This window comes from Plecotus auritus (assembly GCF_963455305.1).
Source record: "Plecotus auritus genome assembly, chromosome: 10".
NCBI lineage: Eukaryota > Metazoa > Chordata > Mammalia > Chiroptera > Vespertilionidae > Plecotus > Plecotus auritus.
The window spans coordinates 3,361,887-3,389,060 of record NC_137785.1 but is presented as its reverse complement, the minus strand read 5'-3'; the positions used below and the strand labels follow the sequence as shown (position 1 = coordinate 3,389,060).

Below are 27,174 nucleotides of genomic sequence, written 5' to 3'. Positions count from 1 at the left end.
CAGCCGATCCATGACCCTCTCTCATCATTGATGTTTCTATCTCTCTCTCCCTCTCCCTTCCTCTCTGAAATCTATCAAGACATATTTTTTTAAAAGAAGAAGTACAAATTGCCAGTTATAAAAACAGTCATGGGGACGTAAAGTACAGCACAGGGAACGTAGTCAATAATCTATAATAATAAAAGGGTATTATGCTGAGTAGACCGGACGTCTTCTGGATGTCATTCCAGGTGTCCTTCCTGACGAAGCCAAGGCCCGAGGGAAGCCAGCCCGGGTCCCGGGGGCCTGGGGGCGGCCGGAGGAAGGAAGCAGCTCAGGTCTCCTGGGTGCCTGCCGGTGGCTGGAGGAGGGAAGCCTGGGTCCTGGGTGCCAGAGGGAAGCAGGTGCTGGCAGGCGAGGGAAGGAAGGCCTACTCTTGCATGAATTTTCGTGCATCGGGCCTCTAGTACTGTGATAAAGCCCTAGCTGGTTTGGCTCAGTGGATAGAGCGTCAGCCTGCGGTCAAGGGCACTCACCTCGGTTGCACGCTCCCTCCTCCCTGGCCCGGGCCCTGGTCAGGCTCATGCAGGAGGCAACCAATGGATGTGTTTCTCTCACATCAGTGTTTCTCTCTGTCTTTCCCTCTCTCTCTCTCTCTCTCTCTTTTTAATATATTTTATTGATTTTTCACAGAGAGGAAGGGAGAGGGATAGAGAGTTAGAAACATCGATGAGAGAGAAACATCGATCAGCTGCCTCCTGCACACCTCCTACTGGGGATGTGCCTGCAACCAAGGTACATGCCCTTGACCGGAATCGAACCTGGGACCTTTCAGTCCGCAGGCCGACGCTCTATCCACTGAGCCACACCGGTTAGGGCCCTCTCTCTTCCACTCTCTCTAAAAATCAATGGAAAAAATATCCTTGGGTGAGGATGAAGAAGGAAGAAGAAGAGGAGAAGGAGGAGAAGAAGGAGGAGGAGGAGGAGGAGGAGGAGGAGGAGGGGGAGCGGGGGTGGGGGGAGGAGGATTGGAAAGGAACCAGGAAAAATTACTTGTCTGTGTGTGTGTGTGTGTGTGTCCTAAACGCTCTCTCGTCTCCCTTTGACGGGGCCTGCAAACACAGACGTTACAAGCAGTTTTTCCTTTCCAATAATCATCATCCTCCACCTCCTCCTCCTCCTTCTCCTCCTCCTCCTCCTCCCCCTCCCCCTCCCCCTCCTCCTCCTCCCCCTCCTGCTCCCCCTCCTCCTCTTCCCCCTCCTCCTCCTCCTCCTCCTCCTCCTCCTCCTCCTCCTCCTCCTCCTCCTCCTCCTCCTCCTCCTCTGCTTTGGGCCCCCCATCGGGTCAGTAGAATGACACTCCAGGCGAGGGAGACTGGACAGGTGAGCAAGGTCAAGCGGGGAATGGCTCTGGATGCTTCCAAATGGAAAGCGAGCGTTTGGACGGACTCCAGGAATCCCGGGCGCCCTCCATACCTGCCACTTTCCCAGGCTGCTCTTTGTGGATCTAAGAGGCCGGACGGACGGTCGGACGGACGGTCGGACGGACGGGCTTCCTCCACACTCACGCAGCACCTGTGGGAACAGCAGGGCAGCACCTGTGGGAACAGCAGGGCAGCACCTGTGGGAACAGCCGTGGGCCCACCTTCACCTCGAGCCCCCGAGGCTAAGCTTTCAAACCTGCGCTAAAGCAGAGGAGTGACCAGGCCCAGCCCCAGCCCCAGCCCCAGCCAATGGGAAGGGGGCCTCCGCCAATATAGGAGGCCCGGCAGGGCCCACGAGTGCTTTTTCTATCTGCTTTCCGAGGTGCATTTAACAGGAAGGAGCCAGGAAGCCTACTTCCCTTCAGGGGTGAGTGGGGTTTGGGGGGTTTATTTTTTCCTCTCCTTTCTGACAGTTACCGTAAAAGACATTTAGGGTCACCAAGTCCAGCTGGCCCATGTCTCCTTGGAAAAGGACCGGTTCTGTCTCATTGATAAAAAGCCTTCCCGCCCGGCTGGTGTTGCTCAGTGGGTTGAGCGTCGCCCCATGCACCAAGAGGTCACGGGTTCGATTCCCCTCTCGTGCCTGAGCGGCAGGCTGGATCCCTGGTGAGGGGCGTGCAGGAGGCAGCCATGGATGTCTCTCTCTCGTTGATGTTTCTATCTCTCACTCCCTCTCCCTTCCTCTCTCTCTCTAAAAAAAATCAATGAAAGCATTTTTTAAAAAATCCTTACCAGCCCTGGCCCGTGTGCTAAATGGTTAGTCCAGTGGTCGGCAAACTCATTCGTCCACAGAGCCAAATATCCACAGGACAACGACTGGAATTTCTTTGGAGAGCCAAATGTTTTAAACTTAAACTTCTAACGCCACTTCTTCCAAATAGACTCGCCCGGGCCGTGGTATTTTGTGGAAGAGCCACACTCCAGGGGCCAAAGAGCCGCATGTGGCTTGCGAGCCGCAGTTTGCCGACCACGGGGTTAGAGCATCAGCCCACACACTGAAGAGTCACTGGTTCACTCCCTGGTGGAGACGCATGAAGGAAACCAATTGATGTGTCTCTCTCACATCGATGTTTCTCCCTCTCTCTCTCTCTCTCTCTCTCTCTCTCTCTCTCTCTCTCTTTCTCTCTCTCCCTCTCTCTCTTTCTCTCTCTCTCTCCCCTTCCTCCCTCCCTTCCACTTTCTCTAAAAATCAATGGGAAAAAATATCCTCGGGTGAGAATTAACAAAAATTAAAAAATGTAAATCCTTACCAATCTTTGGACCCCAGCCTTCCTGTCCCCGAGCCAAACCCTAAGTTCCTTTCTTTTTTTTCTTCCAGATCTCAGGGTGTTGGGGGCTCAGAGACTGTCAGATCCAGCAAAATCCTAGCGCCTAAAAGAGGTGTCCCAGGGTCGCCACCATGCCCGCCATGTTCCGGGGCCTAGGGGGACCCTTAGCAGATAGGATTTATTTTAAAACGTCGAGCCCTGGCTGGTGTGGCTCAGTGGATAGAGCGTCGGCCTGCCGACTGAAGGGCCCCGGGTTCCATTCCAGACAAGGCCACATGCTGGGGTTGCAGGCTCATCCCCAGTGTGGGGCGTGCAGGAAGCAGCCAATCCATGACTGTCTCTCATTACTGATGTTTCTTTTTTAAAATATATATTTTATTGCCCTAACCAGTGTGGCTCAGTGGATAGAGCGTCTCCCTGTGGACTGAAGGGTCCCAGGTTCGATTCCTGTCAAGGGCACATGCCTGGGTTGGGGGCTCCATCCCCAGTGTGGGGCATGCAGGAGGCGGCTAATCAATGATTCTCTCTCATCGTTGATGTTTCTATCTCTCTCTTCCTCTCTGAAATTAATAAAAAATATATATTTTAAAAGATCCTTCTTTTTCACAGCTGCATAGTATTCCACGGTGTAAATGTCCCACAGCTTTTTTTAAAAAATATATTTTATTGATTTTTTACAGAGAGAAAGGGAGAGGGATAGAGAGAAACATCGATGAGAGAGAAACACCGATCAGCTGCCTCCTGCACACCCCCCACTGGGGATGTGCCCGCAACCAAAGTACATGCCCTTGACTGGAATCGAACCCGGGACCCTTCAGTCCACATGCCGACGCTCTATCCACTGAGCCAAACCGGTCAGGGCCCACAGCTTTTTTATTTTATTTTTAAAAATATATATTTCTTTATTGATTTCAGAGAGGAGAGACAGATAGAAACATCAATGATGAGAGAGAATCATGGATCGGCTGCCTCCGGCACACCCCCCACTGGGGATCGAGCCGTAACCCAGGCATGTGCCCTGACCAGGAATCGAACCTGGGACCCTTCAGTCCGTAGGCCGACGCTCTATCCACTGAGCCACACCAGCCAGGGCTGTCCCTCAGCTTTATTTATCCACTCACCTACTGATGGGCACGCGGGCTGTTTCCAGATCTCGGCTGCTGTGAACAGTGCTGCTGTGCACATAGGGGTGCATATAGCACATTCTTTCTGATGGGGGCTTTGGGATCTTGGGCCCGTGGTCGGCAAACTGTGGCTCGCGAGCCACCTGCGGCTCTTTGGCCCCTGGAGTGTGGCTCTTCCACAACATACCACGGCCTGGGCGCGTCTATGTGGAAGAAGTGGCGTCCGAAGAAGTTTACGTTTAAAAAATTGTGGCTCTCCAAAGACATTTCCATCGTTGTCCCGTGGATATTTGGCTCTGTGGACTAATGCGTTTGCCGACCACTGTCAGGGGTGGGCAAACTTTTTGACTCGAGGGCCACCATGGGTTCTTAAACTGGACCGGAGGGCCGGAACAAAAGCATGGATGGAGTGTTTGTGTGAACCAATATAAATTCAAAGTAAAGGAGCGGAGGGGAGAGCAAGAGAACCGGATAGAACAGCCGGATCCGGCCCGCGGGCCGTAGTTTGCCCACGGATGGGTTAGGCTGTATTCCCAAGAGTGGAATCGCTGGGTCAAATGGCAGGTCCATTTGTACCTCGTTGAGGACACGCCACACTCTTCCCCACAGTGGCCGCACCCGTCTGCCTTCCCACCCACAGTGTGTTTAGGGTTTTCTCTTCCCCGCATCCTCGCCAGCACTTGTTTGTGGACGTCTTTTTTTTTTTTTTTAAAGGTTTTTTTTGTTTGTTTGTTTGTTTGTTTTTAAATATATTTTATTGATATTTTACAGAGAGGAAGGGAGAGGGATAGAGAGCTAGAAACATCGATGAGAGAGAAACATAGATCAGCTGCCTCCTGCACACTCCCCACTGGGGATGTGCCCGCAACCACAGTACATGCCCTTGACCGGAATCGAACCCGGGACCCATGAGTCCGCAGGCCGACGCTCTATCCACTGAGCCAAACCGGTTTCGGCTTTGTGGACGTATTGATGGCATCCATTCACTTTCTCATTATCTCATGTCTCCACAGGTCTCGTCTGCCCTCTCTCTCTCTCTCTCTCTCTCTCTCTCTCTCTCTCTCTCTCTCTCTCTCTCCTGATGGGTCGTTTTTATCGGTGGTGCCTGAGGTTTCTCGGACTTGAGTGAAGATGGATTCTGACTCCTCGTCCTCCTCCTCCTCCTCCTCCACCTCCTCCTCCTCGTCGTCATCATCTACCCGCTCCTCGACATCCTTGCCCTCCTCCACCTCCCCTTTCCGAAGTGGGGTCATGCGGTACATGCTCTACCTCAGCCAGGAGGAGCTGGAGCGGTTCAAGCAGCTCTTAGTGCGGGAGCAGCCCAAAGCGGGCCCCACCCAGATCACCTGGGACCAGGTGAGGCCAGCCCGGTGGGGCGAGGTGGTCCACCTCTTGACCGAGTGCTTCCCCGGTCGCCTCGCTTGGGACACGGCTCATCGCATCTTTGCCCAGATGAACAAGACCCAACTGTGCTTTCGGACGCGGAAGGAACTGCAAGGTGAGCGATACTCTGGGGGCTGCGTGGGGATGGGCTTTCCTGGCCACCGGGACAGGGCGGCAAATAGTGGGGTGACAGGGTGGCTCTGCCCCCGAGAGGCAACCGCTACCCTAGTAGCATAGTTAATGAAAAAAAACCTGCCCTGACTGGTGTGTCTCAGTGGTTAGAGCAGCCGTGGGCAAACGACGGCCCGCGGGCCGGATCCGGCTGTTCTATCCGGTTCTCTTGCTCTCCCCTCCGCTCCTTTACTTTGAATTTATATGAGTTCACACAAACACTCCATCCATGCTTTTGTTCCGGCCCTCCGGTCCAGTTTAAGAACCCATGGTGGCCCTCGAGTCAAAAAGTTTGCCCACCCCTGGGTTAGAGTGTTGTCCCACTCACGGAAGGGTCAAGGGTTCAATTCCTCCTGGTCAAGCAGGGGTCCTCAAACTCCGGCCCGCGGGCCACATGCGGCCCGCCGAGGACATGTATCCGGCCCGCCGGGTGCCGCTGCCTGTCCTGCTTAGCAGCCGATGCGTCCCGGGCCTGCAGTGCGCATAGGAATTTGTTCATAGTTTTTTTTTTAAAACTCTAGTCCGGCCCTCCAACGGTCTGAGGGACAGGGAACTGGCCCCCTGTTTAAAACGTTTGAGGACCCCTGGATAAGGGCAGGGGTGGCTCAGTGGATAGAGCATGGGCCTGTGGACTGAAGAGTCCCAGGTTTGATTCTGGTCAAGGGCATGTCCCTCGGTTGCAGGCTCCTCCCCGGCCCAGGCCCTGGTCAGGGTGCAGGCAGGAGGCAACCCATCGATGTGTTTCTCTCACGTGGATGTTTCTCTGTCTTTCCCTCTCTCTCCCACTCTCCCTAAACATCAGTGGAAAAATATCCTCAGGTGAGGATTTTAAAAGGGAAAAAAAAGAACCCTGACCGGTTTGGCTCAGTGGATAGAGCGTCGGCCTGCGGACTCAAGGGTCCCGGGTTCGATTCCGGTCAAGGGCATGTACCTTGGTTGCGGGCACATCCCCAGTAGGGGGTGTGCAGGAGGCAGCTGATCGATGTTTCTCTCTCATCGATGTTTCTGACTCTCTGTCCCTCTCCCTTCCTCTCTGTAAAAAAATCAATAAAATATATTTTAAAAAAATCAATGACTACCTATATAATTTCATACACATATAAATATACACAGATAGGAACACATCCATACAAGCTAGGCCCCTACACCTGAAGTGTATATGTATTTTATATATGCATGCATGTGTGAGGGTCCGGATCGGTGTGTATTTCTCCCTTAGTGTTCTGCTGGGCCATACATTCATTCATTCATTCGTTCATTCATTTATTTATTTATTTAATACTAGAGGCCCGGTGCACGGATTTGTGCACCAGTGGGGTCCCTCGGCCTGGCCTGTAGGGATCAGCCAGAAACCAGCCAGCTCTCGGACATCCCCCGAGGGGTCCCTAATTGGGAAAGGGCGGTTCTCGAGGGATGCACCCCGGAATTGTGCTCCCTCCTCTCTGGTTCCCGGTGCCTCACCCGAGAACCGCAGCTGCCAAGTCACCGCAGCTCGGCAGCTCCTGCGTTGAGTGTCTGCCCCCTGGTGGTCAGTGCATGCCATAGCTACCGGTCGGACGGTCGGACGGCCGCTTAGGCTTTTATAGAGAGAGATGTTTTTATTGATTTTTTTTTTTAGAGAGAGAGAGAGGACGGGAGAGGGAGAGAGAGACATCAATAAGAGAAAAACATCAATCGGCTGCCTCCCGCATGCCCCCTACTGGCGATCGAGCGCACAACCCGGGCATGTGCCCTTGACCAGGAATTGGACTGGCGACCTCTCGGTGCAGAGGATGACGCTCAGCCATCAGGGCTAAGCCATACGTGTGCGTGTTCTTGAACACCTTCCCCAGCCCATGAGGCAATGGCACGGCTTCCTCTCCCCCTGGTATCCCGATGGAGTCCGGCTAGCTCTCTTCTCCCTGAACGAAGGCGGGAGGTCCTTGAAGGGCGTGGCCACGGCTCTCCCGGGAGGGCCCACATCGCTCCTCATCCCCATGGGGCAGCCTGTTCTCTTGTCCGTTGCAGAGCTCCTGCCTCACCTGGAGCCCAGGGGGTCACCTCCAAGAAAAGCACAGAAGACCTTGGAGGGGGAAGACCCTGGTATGTGCCGGGGGCGTGGCAAGCGCTGCAGGGAGACGGGCTACGGGTCATTCCTAAGGCCAGGGGGGCGGTCGACGAATTGGGTGTCTCTTTTTCTCTCCTTTTTTTTCCCCAACCCTTCTTTTATTGATTTAAGAGAGGATATGCGTTTTTATTCATTAGAGAGAGAGACAGCTGATCCATGATTCTCTCTCTCTCATCATTGATGTTTCTATCTCTTTCTCCCTCACTCTCTGAAATCAATAAAAATATATTTAAAAAATAGTAATAGCCCTAGCCGGTTTGGCTCAGTGGATAGAGCGTCAGCCTGCAGACTGAAGGGCCCCGGGTTCGATTCCAGTCAAGGGCACATGCCTAGGTTGCAGGCTCGATCCCCAGTAGGGGGTGTGCAGGAGGCAGCTGATCCATGAGTCTCTCATCATTGATATTTGTATCTCTCTCTCTCTCTCCCCCTCTCTGAAATAATATAAAAAATATTTTTAAATAAATAACAATAATAAAGTGCCCTAGCTGGTTTGGCTCAGTGGATAGAGTGCCGACCTGCAGACTGAAGGGTCCCGGGTTCGATTCCAGTCAAGGGCACATGCCGGAGTTGCAGGCTCCATCCCCAGTGTGAGGCGTGCAGGAGGCAGCCGATCCATGATTCTCTCTCATCAGTGATGTTTCTATCTCTCTCTGAAATCAATAAAAATAATAAAGTGGCATGTTTTGTTTTTGTTTTTAAAATATATTTTTAATGATCTCAGAGAAGAAGGGAGAGGAAGAGAAAGATAGAAATATCAATGATGAGGAAATCACTGATTGGCTGCCTCCTGCATGTTGGACCGAGCCTGCAACCCAGGCATGTGCCCTTGACCGGAATCCAACCTTGGACCCTTCGGTCTGCAGGCGGACGCTCTATCCACTGAGCCAAACCGGCTAGGACAATGTGGACGCAAGGGGCCACAGGCTGACCTGACCAGCTCAGGGGCGGCCTGCATGGCGGTCTTGCAAACTCAGAGACCTAAAGTCACCACAAAGGATGGTCTGAAATGTAACTTGAACTAGCAGTGATGGTGGGCGGTTACCTCCTAGGCCAGCATCTTCCCTGACAAAGATCAACTTAGATCTTTACTGACCCCATTTGCCTTTTGCCTCTAAGATAACATATCTGTGAGATGTCTGGGTCACTGGTACCTTCCCTTTCTCTGGAGTCCCTGGGGCACAGCCTAAGGTGCTGGGCGCCAGGACAGAGACCTCAAATTCCTTCATCATCATGTTCACTGTTCCTGCACCCACCTAAGTAGGTGTCCATCATTTCACTTTTTATCCAATCCCAGGGGTCCCCGCCACCCCGCTTTGCTTTCTCCCACCTCCTTAATCTATCACCAATGGATTTCATGTCACCCACCTAAGTCCCTCCTTTGATTACAAATGTAACCCGCCATTCTCCGGAGCATTATCTCCATTCGTTGAGGTTCTGCTTCCAGGCATATGTCCACAGTTGGGCTCAAATAAACTCACAGAAATTCTTTACAGGTTTCCATGGTTTTTTACGTTCACAACCAAGGGGCATGTTTTAAGATTTATAAATGCGGGGCTGGGCTTGCTGTCCACCTCCAAGCTGCTCTCCTGGTTGCTGGATTCCTTCTTACGATGATCTCTCTCTCTCTCTCTCTCTCTCTCTCTCTCTCTCTCTCTCTCTCTCTCTCTTCCCTAGCCGAGGTACAGGACTACCGGCAGTGGGTGCTGGACCACTACTCCGCCCAGGAGGACGGCCTGGCGTGGCCCGGGACCCAGGCGGACTTCTTCTACCAGGACATCCCCCGGCACCAGCGGCTCCTGCCCTGTCTGTTCCTCCCCCGCAGGCCTCACGGCCGGCCGCCCCGGACGGTGGTCCTGCGGGGCGTGGCCGGCGCCGGGAAAACCACGCTGGCGCGCCGGGTGATGCTGGAGTGGGCGGGGCGCACCTTCTACGCGCACAAGGCCTGGTGCGCCTTTTACATCCACTGCCGCCACGTGGCCCGCGACCAGGAGCAGAGCCTGGTCGACCTGCTGTCCCGCCAGGGGCCCCAGGCCGGGGCGCTGGCCGCCAAGGCCCTGGCCAGGCCGGAGCAGCTGCTGCTCATCCTGGACGGCTTCGAGGAGCTGGGCCTGGCCCTGGCGCACCAGCGCAAGGACCAGCGAACCAACTGGAGCCGGAAGCTGCCGGTCCCCGTCCTCCTGGCCAGCCTGCTGAGCGGGAAGATGCTGCCCCAGGCCTCGCTGCTGCTGCTGCTGAGATTCTCCTCCTGGAGGGTCCTCAAGCCCCTGCTGAGATGCCCGTCGGTCCTGACCCTCTCCGGGTTCACCGCCCCGGAAAGGGCCCGCTACCTCCGGAGGTACTTTGGGGACGGGAGGGCGGCCGAGGAGGCCGTGAATTTCCTCCGGGGCAGCGCCATCCCCTCCTCCATGTGCCAAGCGCCCGCCGTGTGCTGGCTGGTCTGCTTGTGCCTCAAAGAGCCGATGCAGCGGGGCGCCGACCTCTTCCTCGCCTTCCCCAACGCGGCCTCCCTGTTCGCCCGGCACCTGTCCGAGGCTTTCGTGGCCGCGGTCGGAGAGATTCCGGGGACCCCTCTCCAAGAAACCCTGAAGGGGGTGTGCTTCCTGGCGGCCGAGGGCATGTGGGCCGCGCGCTGGGTGTTTGGGGAGAAGGAGCTGGAGGGCGCCCAGCTGCGCCCGGCGGCCGTGGATGCCCTGCGCAGCGCCCACGTCCTCCGGAAGGTGGGGAGGGGCGAGGACCGCTACGCCTTCGCCCTCCTGAGCTTCCAGGAGTTTTTCGCCGCTTTGTGGTACGCGCTCTGCTTCCCGGGCCGGTGCCCCGACTTCCAGGCGCTGGACCGGGCCCGCATGAGGCGCCTGGTGGCCCAGCCGGGCCGCAGGAAGAACGGCCTGGCCCACGTGGCGCTCTTCCTATTCGGCCTGTTCCATGAGGCGTGCGCCCTGGCGGTGGGGAGGTCCTTCCGCTGCCAGGTGTCCCCCGGGAACAAGAAGGCGTTTGCCCGCGCCGCGCTGTGGCCGGACCGCGTGCCCACCAGGCACCACGGGCTGCCCCTGCTGTTCTACTGCCTGCACGAGGCGCGGGAGGAGGCCTACCTGGTCTGGGTGCTGCGCAACTGCAAGGCAGCCATGCTCATGGTCGCCAAGCACAGGGACCTGCAGGTGTGCGCCTTCTGCCTCCGCTGCTGTCAGGACCTGCGGGAGGTGCAGCTGATCTTGACCCTGACCATCCACAAGGCGATGTGAGTGCTCTGAGCCCGCCCTCGCCCCTCGGCTGGATCCCGGGACACCCCCCCCCCCGCACCCCCCGTGCACCTGGCCCCGGGGCCTCTGGGGTTAGGGTTAGGGGAGGAGGCCTAGATCTTCCCGTAAGGAATGGAGAAATCTTGTAATCGTTCTCTGCGCTTTTATTTTTTCTAAACTTTTTTTAAATTTCTTTATTGATTAAGGTATTAATCTATCACTTCTTTTTTTAAATATATTTTTTATTGATTTCTTACAGAGAGGAAAGGGAGAGGATAGATAGTTAGAAACATCGATGAGAGAGAAACATCCATCAGCTGCCTCCTACACACCCCCTACTGGGGATGTGCCCGCAATCAAGGCACATGCCCCCGACTGGAATCAAACCTGGGACCCGTCAGTCCACAGACCAATGCTCTATCCATTGAGCCAAACCAGTCAGGGCTAATCTATCACTTCTTTATCCAATTACTATTTCCATTATATATATATATATATACTAGAGGCCCGGTGCACAAATTCGTGCACAGGTGGGGTCGTGGCCAGGGGGGGGGGGTGGGGGGGAGGGGCCATGGGCAGTTGGCCGGCTGCCCCGCCCCCCGATTGGGGTGTTGGGGGCCGATCAGGGCTGGGCTGGTGGGAGGGGGAGGAGGGGAGGGAGGGGCTGTGGGCAGTTGGCCGGCTGCCCCACCCGATTGGGGTGTTGGGGGCCGATCAGGGCTGGGCTGGCAGGAGGAAGGGAGGAGCCATGGGCAGTTGGCCGGCTGCCCCCCCCCCCAATCGGGGTGTTGGGGGCTGATCAGGGCTGGGCTGGTGGGGGGTGGGAGCGATCGGAGCCCCGATCAGGCTGGTTGGCTGCCACAGTGTGTGTCATAGCCACCGGTCATCTGGTCATTCTGGTCGTTGCACCGTTCTGGTCGCTGGGCTTTTATATATAGATAGATATTTACTGTCTACAGTTTCACATGTGTCTCCCTTTTCCCTGATTGACCACCCGGTCCTCCTGGCCATTCCCACCCCCGAGGGCAGGCCCACCCTGCCCCGGTGTCTGTGTCCATTGGTGATGCTAATAGGCACGCACACAAGTCCTTCGGTTGCTCTCTAACCCCCCCCCCCCCTGCCATTTGTCTCTGGATCTGTGTGTGTTTTTTTAATTTCTTTATTGATTAAGGTGTTACATGTGTCCTTATCCCCCCATTGCTCCCCCACCCCACCCCCGCTCATGCCCTCACCCCCCTGGTGTCTGTGTCCATTGGTTATGCTTATATGCATGCATACAAGTCCTTTGGTTGATCTCTCCCCCTTACCTCCACCCTCCCCTACCTTCCCTCTGAGGTTTGAAAGTCTGATCGATGTTTCTCTGTCTCTGGATCTGTTTTTGTTCATCAGTTTATGTTGATCATTATATTCCACAAATGAGTGAGATTGTGTGATATTTATCTTTCCCTGACTGGCTTATTGCGCTTAGCATAATGCTCTCCAGTTCCATCCATGCTGTTGCAAATGGTAAGAACCCCTTTTTTACCACAGCGTAGTATTCCATTGCTCTAGACCAGGGGTGGGCAAGCTTTTTGACTCGAGGGCCACAATGGGTTCTTAAACTGGACCGGAGGGCCGGAACAAAAGCATGGATGGAGTGTTTGTGTGAACTAATATAAATTCAAAGTAAAGGAGTGGAGGGGAGAGCAAGAGAACCGGATAGAACAGCCAGATCCGACCCGCGGGCCGTAGTTTGCCCAAGGCTGCTCTAGACAAAAAATCAGCAAAGAAACAGCAATCTTAAATGACTCACTAGATCAGATGGACTTAATTGACATCTTCAGAACATTTCACCCTAAAGCCACAGAATATACGTTCTTCTCAAGTGCCCATGGGACATTTTCAAAAATAGACCGCATTATTGGGTCACAAGCAAAGTCTAAATTTTTTAAAAATATATCTTTATTGATTTGAGAGAGGAAGGGAGAGGGAGAGGGAGAGAGAAAGATCAACAATGAGAGAGAATCCTGGATCGGCTGCCTCCTGCACGCCCCACACTGGGGATGGAGCCCGCAACCCGGGCGTGTGCCCTGACGGGGAATTGAACCGTGACTTCCCGGTTCATAGGTGGATGCTCAACCACGGAGCCACGCCTGCCCGGCTGGGCCTTTCTCTTTATGGGGGAGTCTTACCGGCCTCATGACGGGGGGCGGTCTGTGATGGTAACTAGGGTGGGGCCCTCCCTCGCGGAGTTGACCGGCCCATTTCCTCCAGGGTCCCCTCTAACCCTGACTCCCTTCCGGATTCCTCCCTCCCACACAGACCGGAAGGCACCAACTGGCGCCTCTGCTGGTGGGAGGAGCTCTGCATGGCGCTGGCTCTGCAGAAGGACTTGGAAGTTCTGTCCCTGACCAACAGCGTCATAGAGCTGGACGCCATGCAGGCCCTCACGGCGGCCCTGCAGAGCCCTACCTGCAACCTGCACACCCTGAGGTGAGCGCCCCAAGGCCCCGTCCCCCTTGGTTTTTAATAGTTTTCTTGATTTCAGAGAGGGATAGAGATAGGCACATCGATGATGAGAGAATCATCGATCAGCTGCCTCTTGGGGATGGAGCCCGCAACCCGGGCAGGTGCCCTGACCGGGAATTGAACTGTGACCGCCTGGTTCACAGGTTGGCACACGATCGTTTTGTTGTAACATCCGTCACCTCAGAGAGTTACCAAAACAGTGATTCCTCATGCTCCGTGAGTTGGAGGGGTCGTCCCGTGCACCAGAAGGTTGGGGGTTTGATGCCCGGTCGGTCAGGGTGTATGCAGGAGGCAGCCCATCGGTGGTCCTCTCTCACCATTTCTGGTGGGTGGTGAGGAAGCAAAAGCTACTCTCTCGGCAAATGTCACGCCTATGACGGTGTGGACTGTCATCCCTGAGGTGGGCATTGGATCCCCCAAGATCTGATCCATCTTACAACTGCAACGTGTGCCCTTCGACCATCATCTCCCCACCCCCAAGTTCCCGGCAACCACCCTTCTGGTCTCCGGTCCTAAGTTTAACGCAGCTAGAAAAGGACAATTCGGTGATAATACCCTAGACGCGTCTGAAATAGGGTAACCAACCCTCTCATTTCCTTTCCATCGGCCCACAACACTCCTTTGCATCCGTCAGAACTGAGGGAGACCTGGACCACCTCTGCGTCTGCCTGCTCCTTCGTTTTTAATATTTTTCTTGATTTCAGAGAGGGAGGGAGAGAGGGAGAGAGAGATAGGAACATCAATGATGAGAGAATCATCCATCAGCTGCCTCTTGGGGATGGAGCCCGCAACCCGGGTAGGTGACCTGACCGGGAATTGAACTGTGACCTCCTGGTTCGTAGGTTGACGCTCAACCACGGAGCCACGTGGCTGGGCTGAATGCTCTTCTTTTACAGAACAGAAGGCCCTGGGGTGGTGAACAAAATTCTTTGACTTGAGGTGGAGGCCTGGCCTGTGACTTAGAAAGAGCTGCCTCGGGGGACGGAGTCTCCATTCTTCCCCTTGAAGACCATTGGGCGAAGAAATGTACAAAATAGCTGATGCCCTGGCCGGGTTGCTCAGTGGTTAGAGGAGGGGGTCCTCAAACTTTTTAAACGGGGGGCCAGTTCACTGTCCCTCAGACCATTGGAGGGCCGGACTATAGTTTAAAAAAAACAAAACTATGAACAAATTCCTATGCGCACTGCGGGCCCGGGACGCGTCGGCTGCTAAGCAGGACAGGCAGCGGCACCCGGCGGGCTGGATAAATGTCCTCGACGGGCCGCATGTGGCCCGCGGGCCGTAGTTTGAGGACCCCTGGGTTAGAGCGTTGGCCTGAGGACCGAAGGGTCCAAGGTTCAATTCTGGTCAAGGTCACATGCCTGAGTTTCAGGCTTAATCCCCCTTGTGAGGTGTGCAGGAGGCAGCCAATCAATGATTCTCTCTCATTATTGATGTTGCTATCTCTCTCTTCCTCTCTGAAATCAATAAGAATATATTTTTGGAAAAAAATCAATGGAAAAAATCCTCAAGGAAGGATCCTATATAATAAAAGCTAATATGCTAAGTGTCCGGTCGTCCAGTCAGCCGCTCAACCAATCAAAGCGTAATATGCTAATGATATGCTAAGGCCACTCAACTGTTCACTATGACGTGCACTGACCACCAGGGGGCAGACACTCCAACTGGTAGGTTAGCTTGCTGCTGGGGTCCAGCCAATCAGGACTGAGCGAGACAGGCCGGACATACCCTGGAGCCCTCCCACAGTCCCTCCCTGACTGGCCAGCCTCCCACGTCCCTCCCCAGCCCCGATCATGCACCGGTGGGGTCCCTCGGCCTGGCCTGCACCCTCTCCCAATCCAGGACCCTTCGGGGGATATCAGAGTCAGTTTCGACCTATCCCGCAGGCCAGGCCGAGAGACCCCACTGGTGCACAAATTCGTGCACGGGGCCTCTAGTAAATAAATAACAAAAGCAAAACAAACAAACAAACAAAAAAACAGCTGAATTGCAAGGGCTGAATGTAGACCCAGACTCGTCCTCGTCTTTAGAGCCAATGGTCGGACAGCCGGTGTCGGCCCCACACGCGTGCATCCCTTTCCGCTGATAACTCGTCGCTAGGTTTCCGGGCTGGGGAAGATGCAGGTGACGCCCGGAGCCGCTCTGTGGTGGGAGATGGATGAGGCTCCGTGGACGCCGTGCTCCCTGGGGAGCTGAGGCGTGGTGTTTCATGTGGCTCCCCAGGTTGGAAGGCTGCTCGGTCACCCCTAGAAGTTTGCTGGAATTTGCCAGGGACCTCTCAAATAACCTGAAGCTGAAGACACTCATAGTACGAAGGATGCACCTGGAGGACGAGGGGGCCTGTTCCCTGGCCAAGGCCCAGCGGCAGAGGCTGGCGTAAGTGCTGTTCTTGTTGCCGTGGGACTGTGGCTGGTTTGGTCACATGCGTGCTTCCGGGACAGAGGCGGGGTTAGGGGAATGTGGGTGACGTGGGACACGCTTAAGTCCTTTTTTTGTTTTAATATATTTGTATTTATTTTATTTTATTTTTTTAATATATTTTATTGATTTTTTACAGAGCGGAAGGGAGAGGGAGAGAGAGTTAGAAACACCGATGAGAGACAAACATCGATCAGCTGCCTCCTGCACACCCCCCACTGGGGACGTGCCTGCAACCAAGGTACATGCCCTTGACCGGAATCGAACCTGGGACCTTTCAGTCTGCAGGCCGATGCTCTATCCACGGAGCCACACCGGTTAGGGCCATTTGTATTGATTTTGGAGAGGAAGGGAGAGGGAGAGAGAGTTAGAAACACCGATGAGAGACAAACATCGATCAGCTGCCTCCTGCACACCCCCCACTGGGGACGTGCCTGCAACCAAGGTACATGCCCTTGACCGGAATCGAACCTGGGACCTTTCAGTCTGCAGGCCGATGCTCTATCCACGGAGCCACACCGGTTAGGGCCATTTGTATTGATTTTGGAGAGGAAGGGAGAGGGAGAGAGAGATAGAAACATCAACGATGAGAGAGAATCATGGATCGGATGCCTCCTGCATGCCCCCTGCTGGGGATCGAGCCCACAATCTGGGCATGTTCCCTAGCCGGGAATCGAACCGTGATCTCCTGGCTCATAGGTCAATACTCAACCACTGAGCCACACCGGTCGGGCCACGTTTCTCCTTACTAGTAGTTTTTATTCACAGTCCCACTATTCACCTCGGTCTCTCTAACACGAATGCCCGCTCATGTCTTTAATGCATCTTTCTGCATTTTTTGTATAAGTCCTGAGATGACGTCTCTTCCCAGGCCATCCCCGGGTGTGTCCCCCATTCCTCCTCTACCTCTTCCGTCTGGATTCCACGGATCCCCAGCCCACCATCCCTTCCATCGGCTGTCCCACTTCCAGTCATGTCCGCTCCTGTAAACCCTGGGTGCCTTCAGGGGTGGTCCCAGATGTAGGAGGAGGCTTTTGTGTTTAAAAGGAAAGGAAGCCCGACTGGAATGTCCATCCCTCAGTAGGAGACAAAGAAAACCCAGTCATGGCCCTGGCCGGGTCGCTCAGTTGGTTAGGGCGTCATCCAGGTAAGCCAAGGTTGCGGGTTCGATCCCCTGTCAGGGCCCATACAAGAATCAACCAATGAATGCGTGAGTAAGTGGAACAAACTCATCTCTCTCTCTACCCCAAATTTAAATACATATTATATATATTATACATATTATTATATATATTATATATTATACTAGAGGCCCGATGCACGAAGATTCATGCAAGAATGGGCCTTCCTTCCCCTGGCTGTTGGCACCGCCTTTGCTCTGGCGAGAGCTGCCTTTCCACCTTCCCACAATGCCCAGAGGCCCAGGGTGGCTGGGGCGGTGCAGAACACCTGCGTCCTGCCCCACCCCCAGCCACTCGACACCTGCATATGCAAATTAACTGCCATCTTTGTTGGGTTAATTTGCATACTCACTCCTGATTGGCTGGTGGGCGTTGCTAAGGTACGGTCAATTTGCATCTTACTCTTTTATTAGTATAGATATTATATATTATGTATGTTATATATATATATTATTTACATTATATAGTATATATATTATCCTATATAATAATAGTGTCTGGTTGACCAGTAGGCCGTTCAACCAATCAAAGCGTAATATGCTGATGATATGCTAAGGCTGCTCAACTGCTCGCTATGACATGCACTCACCACCAGGGGGCAGATGCTCCAACCAGTAGGTTAGCTTGATGCTGGGGTCAGGCCAATCAGGACTGAGTGAGATGAGCTGGACATGCCCTGGAGCCCTCCCGCGGTCCCTCCCTGGCTGACCAACCTCCCGCATCTCTCCCCGTCCCAATTGTGCACTGGTAGGGTCCCTCGGCCTGGCCTGCACCCTCTCGCAATCTGGGACCCCTCGTGGGGCGCCAGAGAGCCGGGTTCAGCCCGATCCCATCGGCCAGGCCAAGGGACCCCACTGGTGCACAAATTCATGCACTGGGCCTCTAGTATATATTATATATATTATGTATTATAGAACATATATAATATATTATATAGTATTATATATAACAAATCATATATAATATATCCTATATTGTAGTATTATATATAACCTATAATTATATATTATTTATAATTATGTATTATTTATTTTATATTTAATGTAAATGTATATTATATATTTTTTAATTATTTATTTAAATGTATTTTTATTGATTTCAGAGAGGAAGGGAGAGGGAGAGAGATACAGAAACATCAGTGTTGAGAAAGAATCATTGATCGGTTGCCTTCTGCACGCCCCACACTGGGGACTGAGCCTGCAACCCAGGCACGTGCCCTTAACCGGAATCGAACCTGGAACCCTTCAGTCCGCAGGCCGACGCTCTATCCACCGAGCCAAACCAGCAAGGGCTATTTTTTTTTTTTTATGCAGTTATGCCTGACTAGTGTGGCTTAGTGGTTGAGTTTTGACCCCTGAACCAAGAGGTCCCTGGTTCGATTCCCAGACAGGGCACATGCCTGAGTTTCAGGCTCGATCCCTGATGGAGGCGTGTGGGAGGCAGCAGATGGATGATTCGCTCTCATCAGTGTTTCTATCTCTCTTCTCCCCCTCCCTTCCTCTTCTCTCTGAAATCAATAAAAATGTATTTTTGAGAAGCCCGCGCCGTGGCGGGCAGGACGTGAGCGGCCTGCCGTCTGTGTCTGCCCCAGGCTGGAGTGCTGTGACCACACCCTGCTCTCCCACCGAAGCCTCGTCCTCCCTCTCGGCAGCAACCACAGGCTGACCCACCTGAGCCTGGCCGGGAACGCCCTGAGGCACCAAGGCGCCCAGGACCTGTGGAGCGCCCTGCAAGAAGCCAGGTGCCCGCTGCAGAGGCTCGTGTGAGTCCCGAGTGCTCTGCTCCGCGTCACGGGGTGGACGGCACAGGGCAGGGGGCGGAGTCACAATCTCTCCGTAGAAAACCCCGATGTGCTCCTTGTCCCTCCCACTGTTCACCTGCTTGACCAGTCGCTATGACGCGCGCTGACCACCGGGGGGCAGACGCTCCAACCATTAGGTTAGCTTGCTGCTGGGGTCCGGCCGATCGGGACCGGGTGAGACAATCCAGACACGCCCTGGAGCCCTCCCGCGGTCCCTCCCCCAGCCAAGGTGGGGTCCTAGGTTGAGAGAGGGTGCAAGCCCGGTCGAGGGATCCCACTGGTGCACGAATCTATGCACCGGGCCTCTAGTATTATAATAACTAGTGATGGGGCCACGTGGGGACTAGACTTATTGGGGGGGGGGTCCCCTTGCTAAGTTATATACATGTCTAATCATGATGCTTATCTCTGAAACGAATATACTGCAATATTGAATATCAACTGTAATTGAAAAAATAAGTCTTATTTTATTGATTTTTTACAGAGAGGAAGGGAGAGGGATAGAGAGTTAGAAACATCGATGAGAGAGAAACATGGATCAGCTGCCTCCTACACACCCCCTACTGAGGATATGCTCGCAACCAAGGTACACGCCCTTGACCGGAATCGAACCTGGGACCTCTCAGTTCGCAGGCCAACGCTCTATCCACTGAGCCAAACCGGTCAGGGCAATAAGTCTTTTTTTTAAAGTTGGCTTGCCCTGGCCAGTGTGGGTCAGTAGTTAGATTGTCAGCCCAAGCACCAAAGGGTCGCAGGTTCGATTCCTGGTCCAGGGCATGTACCTGGGTTGCAGGTTTGATCCCTGGCCTGGTCTGGGTGCGTGTGGGAGGCAACCCATCACTGTGTCTCTCTCACATCAATGTTTCTCTCTCTCCCTTCCACTCTCTCTCTAAAAAAAAAATCAATGGAAAAATATCTTTGGGTGAGGATTAACTACAACCACAAAAAGCACCTTGAACCTACGGACACTTTTTAGCATCCCCAGAGAAGCAGGAAATGGTGCCACCGCTTTGAAACAACAGTCTGTGGTTCTCAACCTTCCTAATGCCGAGACCCTTTAATACAGTTCCTCATGTGGTGGTGACCCCCCAACCATAAAATTATTTTCGTGGCTACTTCATAACTGTCATTTTGCTACTGTTAATGAGTCGTCATGTAAATGTCTGATATGCAGGATGTCTTAGGCGACCCCTGTGAAAGGGGTTGTTCAACCCCCAAAAGGGTCGCGACCCACAGGTTGAGAACCGCTGGTCTAGCGGCTCCTGAAATGGCAAAACGTACAACGTATGAGTCAGCAACGCCGCCCCTAGGTACACACGCCAGAGAAATGAAAACCCGTGTCTGTACAAAGACAGGTACACAGCTGTTCATAGCTGCATCGGTCATAGCTGCCCACACGTGGAATCAACCCAAGGGCCCATTGCATGAATTCGTGCATGGGTGGGGTCCGGCCTGGCCAGGGGGAGGGGACATGGGCGGTTGGCCTGCCTGCCTTCTGGTCAAATTCCTGGTCGAGGGGACAATTTGCATATTAGCCTTTTATTATATAGGATAAGACACTGAGTGGCCAGATTATTATGCGTTCAGAGATCATCATAATCTGGCCACTCAGTACATATATATATATTAGAGGCCCGGTGCATAAAAATGTGCATGGGTGGGGTCCGGCCAGCCTGCCTGCTGGTCGAACTCCTGGTCGAGGGGACAATTTGCATATTAGCCTTTTATTCTATAGGATAAGACACTGAGTGGCCAGATTATTATGCATTCAGAGATCATAATCTGGCCACTCAGTATCCTATCTAATAAAAGAGTAATATGCAAATTGACCATCACTCCAACACACACGATGGCTTGCCCCCATGTGGTCAAAGATGGCCATCCCCATGTGGACAGAAGATGGCCAGCAGGGAAGGGCAGTTGGGGGGGACCAGGCTTGCAGGGGAGGGCAGTTGGGGGTGACCAGGCCAGCAGGGGAGGGCAGTTAGGGGCAATTAGGCCAGCAGGGGAGGGCAATTAGGGGCGACCAGGCTGGCAATGGAGGGCAGTTAGGGGTGACCGGGCCAGCAGAGAGGGCAGTTGGGGGCAACCAGACCTGCAGGGGAGGGCAGTTAGGGGCGACAGGCTGGCAAGGGAGGAAAGTTAGGGGTGACTGAGCCAGCAGGGGAGGTCAGTTGGGGGTGACTGAGCCAGCAGGGGAGGGCAGTTGGGGGTGACCAGGCCTGCAGGGAGGACAGTTAGGGGCAACCAGGCTGGCAAGGGAGGGCAGGTATGGTGACCGGGCCAGCAGGGGAGGGCAGTTAGGGGTAACCAGGCCAGCAGGGGAGGGCAGTTAGGGGTGACCAGGCTAGCAGGATAGGGCAGTTAGGGGCAATCTGGCTGGCAAGGGAGCAGTTAGGTGTCGATCAGGCTGGTAGGGGAGTGGTTGGGGGTGATCAGGCTGGCAGGCAGAAGTGGTTAGGGGCAATCAGGCAGGCAGGCAGGCAAATGGTTGGGAGCCAATAGTCCTGGATTGTGAGAGGGCAGTCAGACATCCCTTGAGGGGTCTCAGATTAGAGAGGGTGCAGGCTGGGCTGAGGCACACCCCCCCCCATGCACGAATTTCGTGCACTGGGCCTCTAGTGTATTTATACTAGAGGCCCGGTGCATAAAGTTGTGCATGGGTGGGGTCCGGCCAGCCTGTCCAGGGGGAGGGGACATGGGCGGTTAGCCAGCCTGCCTGCTAGTTGAACTCCTGGTCGAGGGGACAATTTGCATATTAGCCTTTTATTCTATAGGATAGACACTGAGTGGCCAGATTATTATGCATTCAGAGATCATCATCATCTGGCCACTCAGTATATATCACGCATCCAGAGCAGGGAAATCTGTCCCTCTTCGGTGAACATGGAGGGGTGCAGACATTCTTTCTGACTGATGTTTCGGGATTCCTAGGATATATTTCCAGAAGTGGGATCTCTGGGTCAAATGGCAGTTCCATTTTTTTTTTTTTTCTTGCTAGTTCCATTTTTGAGGAAACTCCATAGTGTTTTCTGCAGTGTCTGCAGCGGTCTGCATTCCCACCAGCAGTGCACAAGGGTTCCCTTTTCTCCACATCCTAGCCAGCACTTGTCTGTTGCTTGATTGATTGACTTGTTTTTAATATATTTTTATTAATTTCCAAGTGGAAGGGCAAGGGAGAGGGAGATAGAAACATCAGTGATGAGAGATAATCATTGATCCATTGCCTCCCACACACCCCCACACTGGGGATCAAGCCCACAGCCCGGGCGTATGCCCTGACCTGGAATCGAACCATGACCTCCTGGTTCAGAGGTTGACGCTCAACCACTGAGCCACACCGGCCAGGCTGATTTGTTGGTTGATTGGTGGTAGCCACTCTGACAGGTGTGAGGTGATACCTCCTTATGGTTTTCATTTGCATCTCTCTGTTGATTAGGGACGTTGAGCATCTTTTCTTTTCTTGCATTTTTTTTAAAATTATCTTTATTGTTGAAAGTTTGACAAATGTCTCCTTTTTTTCTCCCATCAATCCCTCCCCTGCTCCCACCCTCTCCCCAGGCCTTCACCACACTGTTGTCTGTCCATGGGTTATGCATATATGCACCTTTTTTAAAAATATATTTTATTGATATTTTACAGAGAGGAAGGGGGAGGGATAGAGAGTTAGAAACATCGGTGAGAGAGAAACATCGATCAGCTGCCTCCTGCACACCTCCTACTGGGGATGTGCCTGCAACCAAGGTACATGCCCTTGACCGGAATCGAACCTGGGACCTTTCAGTCCACAGGCTGACGCTCTATCCACTGAGCCACACCGGTTTCGGCCATATATGCACCTTTTCATATGTCTCTCGGCCACTAGTGTGTCCTCTTTGGAGAAGTGTCTATTCGGGTCCTTCGCCCATTTTTTAAAAAAATATTTTTATTGATTTCAGGGAAGAAGGGAGAGGGAGACCAGAGAGATAGAAACATCCATGATGAGAGAGAATCATTGACCAACTGCCTCTTGCACGCCCCACACTGGGGATCAAGCCCACAACCTGGGCATGTGCCCTGAGCTGGAATCGAACCTGGGACCTTTCAGTCCTCAAGCTGATACTCTATCCACTGAGCAACACCAGCCAGGGCATTTGTCCATTTTTTTAAACTGGATTCTTTGTCTTCCTTTTGCTGAGTTGTATGAGTTCTTTACGTAGTTTGGAAATTAACCTCTTATCAGATGTATCATTGCCAAATGTGTTCTCTCCTACACTGGGCTCCCTTTTCATTCTGTTGATGAAAACCAACGCTTGTGCCCTAGCTGGTGTGGCTCAGTGGATAAAGCGTCAGCCTGCGGACTTAAGGGTCCCAGGCTTGATTCCCAGTCGAGGGCACATGCTTGGGTTGCCGGCTCGATCCCCAATGCGGGGGTGTGCAGGTGGCAGCCGATCAATGATTCTCTCTCATCATTGATGTTTCTCTCTCCCTCCCTCTCTCTTCCTCTCTGAAATCAATAAAAATATTTTTTTAAAAGAAGAAAACCAGCCCTCACTGGTGTGGCTCAGTGGATAGAGCGTCGGCCTGCGGACTGAAGGGTCCCAGGTTCGATTACGGTCAAGGGCATGGACCTTGGTTGCGGGCACATCCCCCCCAGTGGGAGGTGTGCAGGAGGCAGCCGATCGATGTTTCTCTCTCATCGATGTTTCTAACTTTCTCTCCCTCTCCCTTCCTCTCTGTAAAAAAAAAAAAAAAAAAAAAAGAAGAAGAAGAAAACCAATGCTTGTACACTTTAAGTGGGTGAATTGTATGGTGCATTGGTTATCTATATATATAAAAGGCTAATATGCTAAGTGTCTGAGCGGTCGCTATGATGCACACTGACCACCAGGGGGCAGGCGCTCAGCGCAGGAGCTGCCGAGCTGCAGTGACTTGGCAGCAGCGGTTCTCGGGTGATGCACCCCCAAACCAGAGAGGAGGGAGCCCAGTTCCTCACGGGGCCATGCAATTCCACCTCCGGCCGTGGGTGATGTTGTTGCTGGGGCACTGTCAGCCCCGAATCTGGTTTACCACACACTTGCATTTGCATTTCCACACCCTGTACGACAGCAACTTTGCAGAATGCCCTCTCACACTCCAGGACCCCTCAGGGGATGTCAGAGAGCCAGTTTCGGCCCCATCCCCGCAGGCCAGGCCGAGGGACCCCACCTGTCGGAGGGACCCCGCTCACTCCGCAGATGCCCTTCGAGCCACAGCACCGCCCCAGGTGCAGCTGGCCTGGGAGGGACCACGGGAGGTTGGCTCCAGGGCGTGTCCAGCCCCCCTCGTCCAGTCCTGCCCTGCCAGCCACCTTCTAATTAATTTCCTTCCAAGGTGCATGGATTCGTGCACTGGGTCACTAGTGTTTCAATAAAGCTGTTACACACACACACACACACACACACACACACACACACATGGCAGGAAGGAGGCCCCACGGAAGGGTGTGTGGGTTGGTTCTTCCCTCCCGTGTTCTCTCTGCAGCCTGAGGAACTGTGCCCTGACCGCCAGCTGCTGCTGGGAGGCGGCCTGCGCTCTTGTCCAGATCGCCACCCTGCGAAGCCTGGACCTCAGCCTTAACAGGCTGACGGACAAGGGGCTGGACCTGTTCTGTGAGGCCCTGCAGGACCATCCCTCCAGACTCCAGGTGCTCGAGTGAGTGGCTCCCCCACCCCCACCCCCACCCCCGTCCCTGCTGTGAGACCAGAGCGAGGGTGGTTTGCGTGCATCACTGGGTTTCCCTCCACCGGGTTGGAGGACTGGGGCGTTTCAGAACGGGGGTTCTCCACGTGTGGCCCTCAGACAAGACACGTCTTGGGACATGGTTGGAAATGCCAATTCTTTTATTTTTAAACTAGAGGCCCGGTGCATGAATTCGTGCACCCGTGGGGTTTCTCGGCCTGGCCTGTGGGATCGGGCCAAAACCGGCTCTCCGACATCCCCCGATAGGTCCCGGATTGTGAGAGGGCAAGGCTAGGCCGAGGGACCCCACGGGTGCACGATGGGAGCCAGGGAGGGACGCAGGAGGTTGGCCAGCTGGTGAGGGACTGTGAGAGGGCTCCAGGGCATATCCAACCTGTCTCGCTCAGTTCTGATTGGCCGGACCCCAGCAGCAAGCTAACCTACTGGTTGGAGCGTCTTCCCCCTGGTGGTCAGTGCATGTCATAGCAAGTGGTTGAGTAGCCTTAGCATATCATTAGCATATTACGCTTTGGTTGGTTGAACAGCCAACTGGTCAACCGGACACTTAGCATATTAGGCTTTTATTAGATAGGATATATCTTTATTGATTTCAGAGAGGAAGGAAAGGGGAGAGAGAGAGAGAGAGAAACATCAATGATGAGAGAGAATTATGGATTGGCTGCCTCCTGCACGCCCCCTACTGGGGATCAATCCTGCAACTCAGGCATGTGCCCTGACTGGGAATGGAACCGTGACCTCCTGGTTCATAGGTCGACACTCAACCACTGAGCCACACCGGCCAGGCATTGGTTGATTCTTGTATGTGCCCTGACTGGGGATCAAACCTGCAGGAGGAGATCTCTCCTTGGATGACGCTCTAACCAACTGAGCTCCCTGGCCAGGGCAGCGTTCAATTTTTGAAGGATATACACGGAGATGATGATGATCTCTGAACGCATAGTAATCTGGCCACTCAGTGTATATCCTATACAATAAAAGGCTAATATGCAAATTGTCCCCTCCACCAGGAGTTTGGCCAGCAGGCAGGCCGGCCAACCGCCCATATCCCCTCCCCCTGGCCAGGCTGGCCGGACCCCACCCATGCACGAATTCATGCACCGGGCCTCATATATAATAATCTGAGATCGTAATAATCTGGCCACTCAGTGTATATGGCTCATACCATCGTGCAGTTAGGGATGGCGTAGCCTACTCTGACTAATTGCTCACAACACACAAAGCAACGGACCCAAAACCTCAAAACCCCCAGAGTGCGCTTCCCGGGCTGTGACCATTGTCCTGCTGAGGCCTCAGACATGGGAGTGGGGACTGTCCTGCTGTCTGTGTCCGCCCCCCAGGCTGGAGAGGTGCCATCTCACCGCCTACTGCTGCCAGGCCTTGACCTCCTTGCTCCACGGCCACCAGAGCCTGCGGCACCTGGACCTGAGCAAGAATGACCTTGGGCTCAAGGGCGTCGAGCTCCTGCAGCAGACCTTCGACCAGTGGATGTGGGACACGAGGGTCGTCCTGTAAGTGTCTGGGAGACCTCCTCCATCTCCTCCTCCTCCTCCTCCTCCTCCTCTTCCTTCCCCTCCCCCTCCTCCTCCCCCTCCCCCTCCCTCCCCTTCTCCTTCTCCTCCTCCTCTTCCTCTCCCTCCCCCTCCTCCTCCTTCTCCTTCTCCTCCTCCTCCTCCTCCTCTTCCTTCCCCTCCCCCTCCCCCTCCCTTTCCCTTCTCCTCTTCCTCTTCCTCCTCCTCCTTCTCCTCCTCCTCCTCCTCCTTCCTCTCCTCCTCCTCCTTCTCCTCCTTCTCCTCCTCCTCCTCCTTTTCCTCCTCCATCTCCTCCTCCTCCTCATTCCCCTCCCCCTCCCTCCCCTTCTCCTTCTCCTCCTCCTCTTCCTCTTCCTTCCCCTCCCTCTCCCCCTCCTCGTCCTCCTCCTTTCCTCCTCCTCCCCCTACTCCCCCTTTCTCCCCCTCCTCCTCCTCCTCCCCCTCCCCCTCCTCCTCCCCCTCCCTCCTCCTCCCCTCCCCCCTCCTCCTCCTCCTCCTCCTCCTCCTCCTCCTTTTCCCTGTTCTATGGGTCTGTGAACCAGGGGACCCACAAGAGTGTGTATTCAGAGGAAGAATCCTTAGGGACCGTTTGGGAGGCTGTCTGCCACCCCTAAGCGGTGCGTGGACCCAGGCATGGGTGCTCCACCCCCCCCCCCCAGCTCCTAGGCACATCCCCACTGGTCTCGGTCTCTGCCCAGGACAGACCACGGGGTCTCCCTCAGACCTCCCTCTGCAGGGGACAGACCACGGGGTCTCCCTCAGACCTCCCCCTGCAGGGGACAGACCACAGGGGTCTCCCTCAGGCCTCCCCTCTGCAGGGGACAGACACGGGGTCTCCCTCAGGCCTCCCCTCTGCAGGGGACAGACCACGGGGTCTCCCTCAGGCCTCCCCTCTGCAGCGGACAGACCACGGGGTCTCCCTCAGGCCTCCCCTCTGCAGGGGACAGACCACGGGGTCTCCCTCAGGCCTCCCCTCTGGAGGGGACAGACCACGGGGTCTCCCTCAGGCCTCCCCTCTGCAGGGGACAGACCTCGGGGTCGCCCTGGGTCTCCCCCTGCAGGGGACAGACCACGGGGTCGTCCTGAGCCTCCCCCTCTGCAGGGGACAGACCTCGGGGTCGCCCTGGGTCTCCCCCTGCAGGGGACAGACCACGGGGTCTCCCTCAGGCCTCCCCTCTGCAGGGGACAGACCTCGGGGTCGCCCTGGGTCTCCCCCTGCAGGGGACAGACCACGGGTCTCCCTCAGGCCTCCCCTCTGCAGGGG

At 54.4% G+C, this 27,174-nt stretch overlaps 2 protein-coding genes across 2 annotated transcripts in view; one reads left to right on the top strand and one right to left on the bottom strand.

The window, feature by feature from the left end:
• The window catches only part of NLRP13 (NLR family pyrin domain containing 13), a gene marked incomplete at both ends in the record, with an annotated part of 31,892 nt that extends 26,775 nt beyond the window's left edge, over nucleotides 1–5,117 (bottom strand). The window contains one exon of the mRNA XM_080644047.1: nucleotides 4,977–5,117. Within this exon, the coding sequence (XP_080500173.1) occupies nucleotides 4,977–5,117 (141 nt within the window). The remainder of the gene's footprint in view (nucleotides 1–4,976) is intronic.
• NLRP8 (NLR family pyrin domain containing 8) overlaps nucleotides 5,116–27,174 on the top strand; it is a gene marked incomplete at both ends in the record, with an annotated part of 25,788 nt that continues 3,729 nt past the window's right edge. Inside the window, 7 exons of the mRNA XM_080644046.1 lie at nucleotides 5,116–5,353; nucleotides 9,191–10,751; nucleotides 13,054–13,224; nucleotides 15,484–15,636; nucleotides 18,451–18,621; nucleotides 24,163–24,333; nucleotides 25,719–25,889. Of these exons, the coding sequence (XP_080500172.1) occupies nucleotides 5,116–5,353; nucleotides 9,191–10,751; nucleotides 13,054–13,224; nucleotides 15,484–15,636; nucleotides 18,451–18,621; nucleotides 24,163–24,333; nucleotides 25,719–25,889 (2,636 nt within the window). The remainder of the gene's footprint in view (nucleotides 5,354–9,190; nucleotides 10,752–13,053; nucleotides 13,225–15,483; nucleotides 15,637–18,450; nucleotides 18,622–24,162; nucleotides 24,334–25,718; nucleotides 25,890–27,174) is intronic.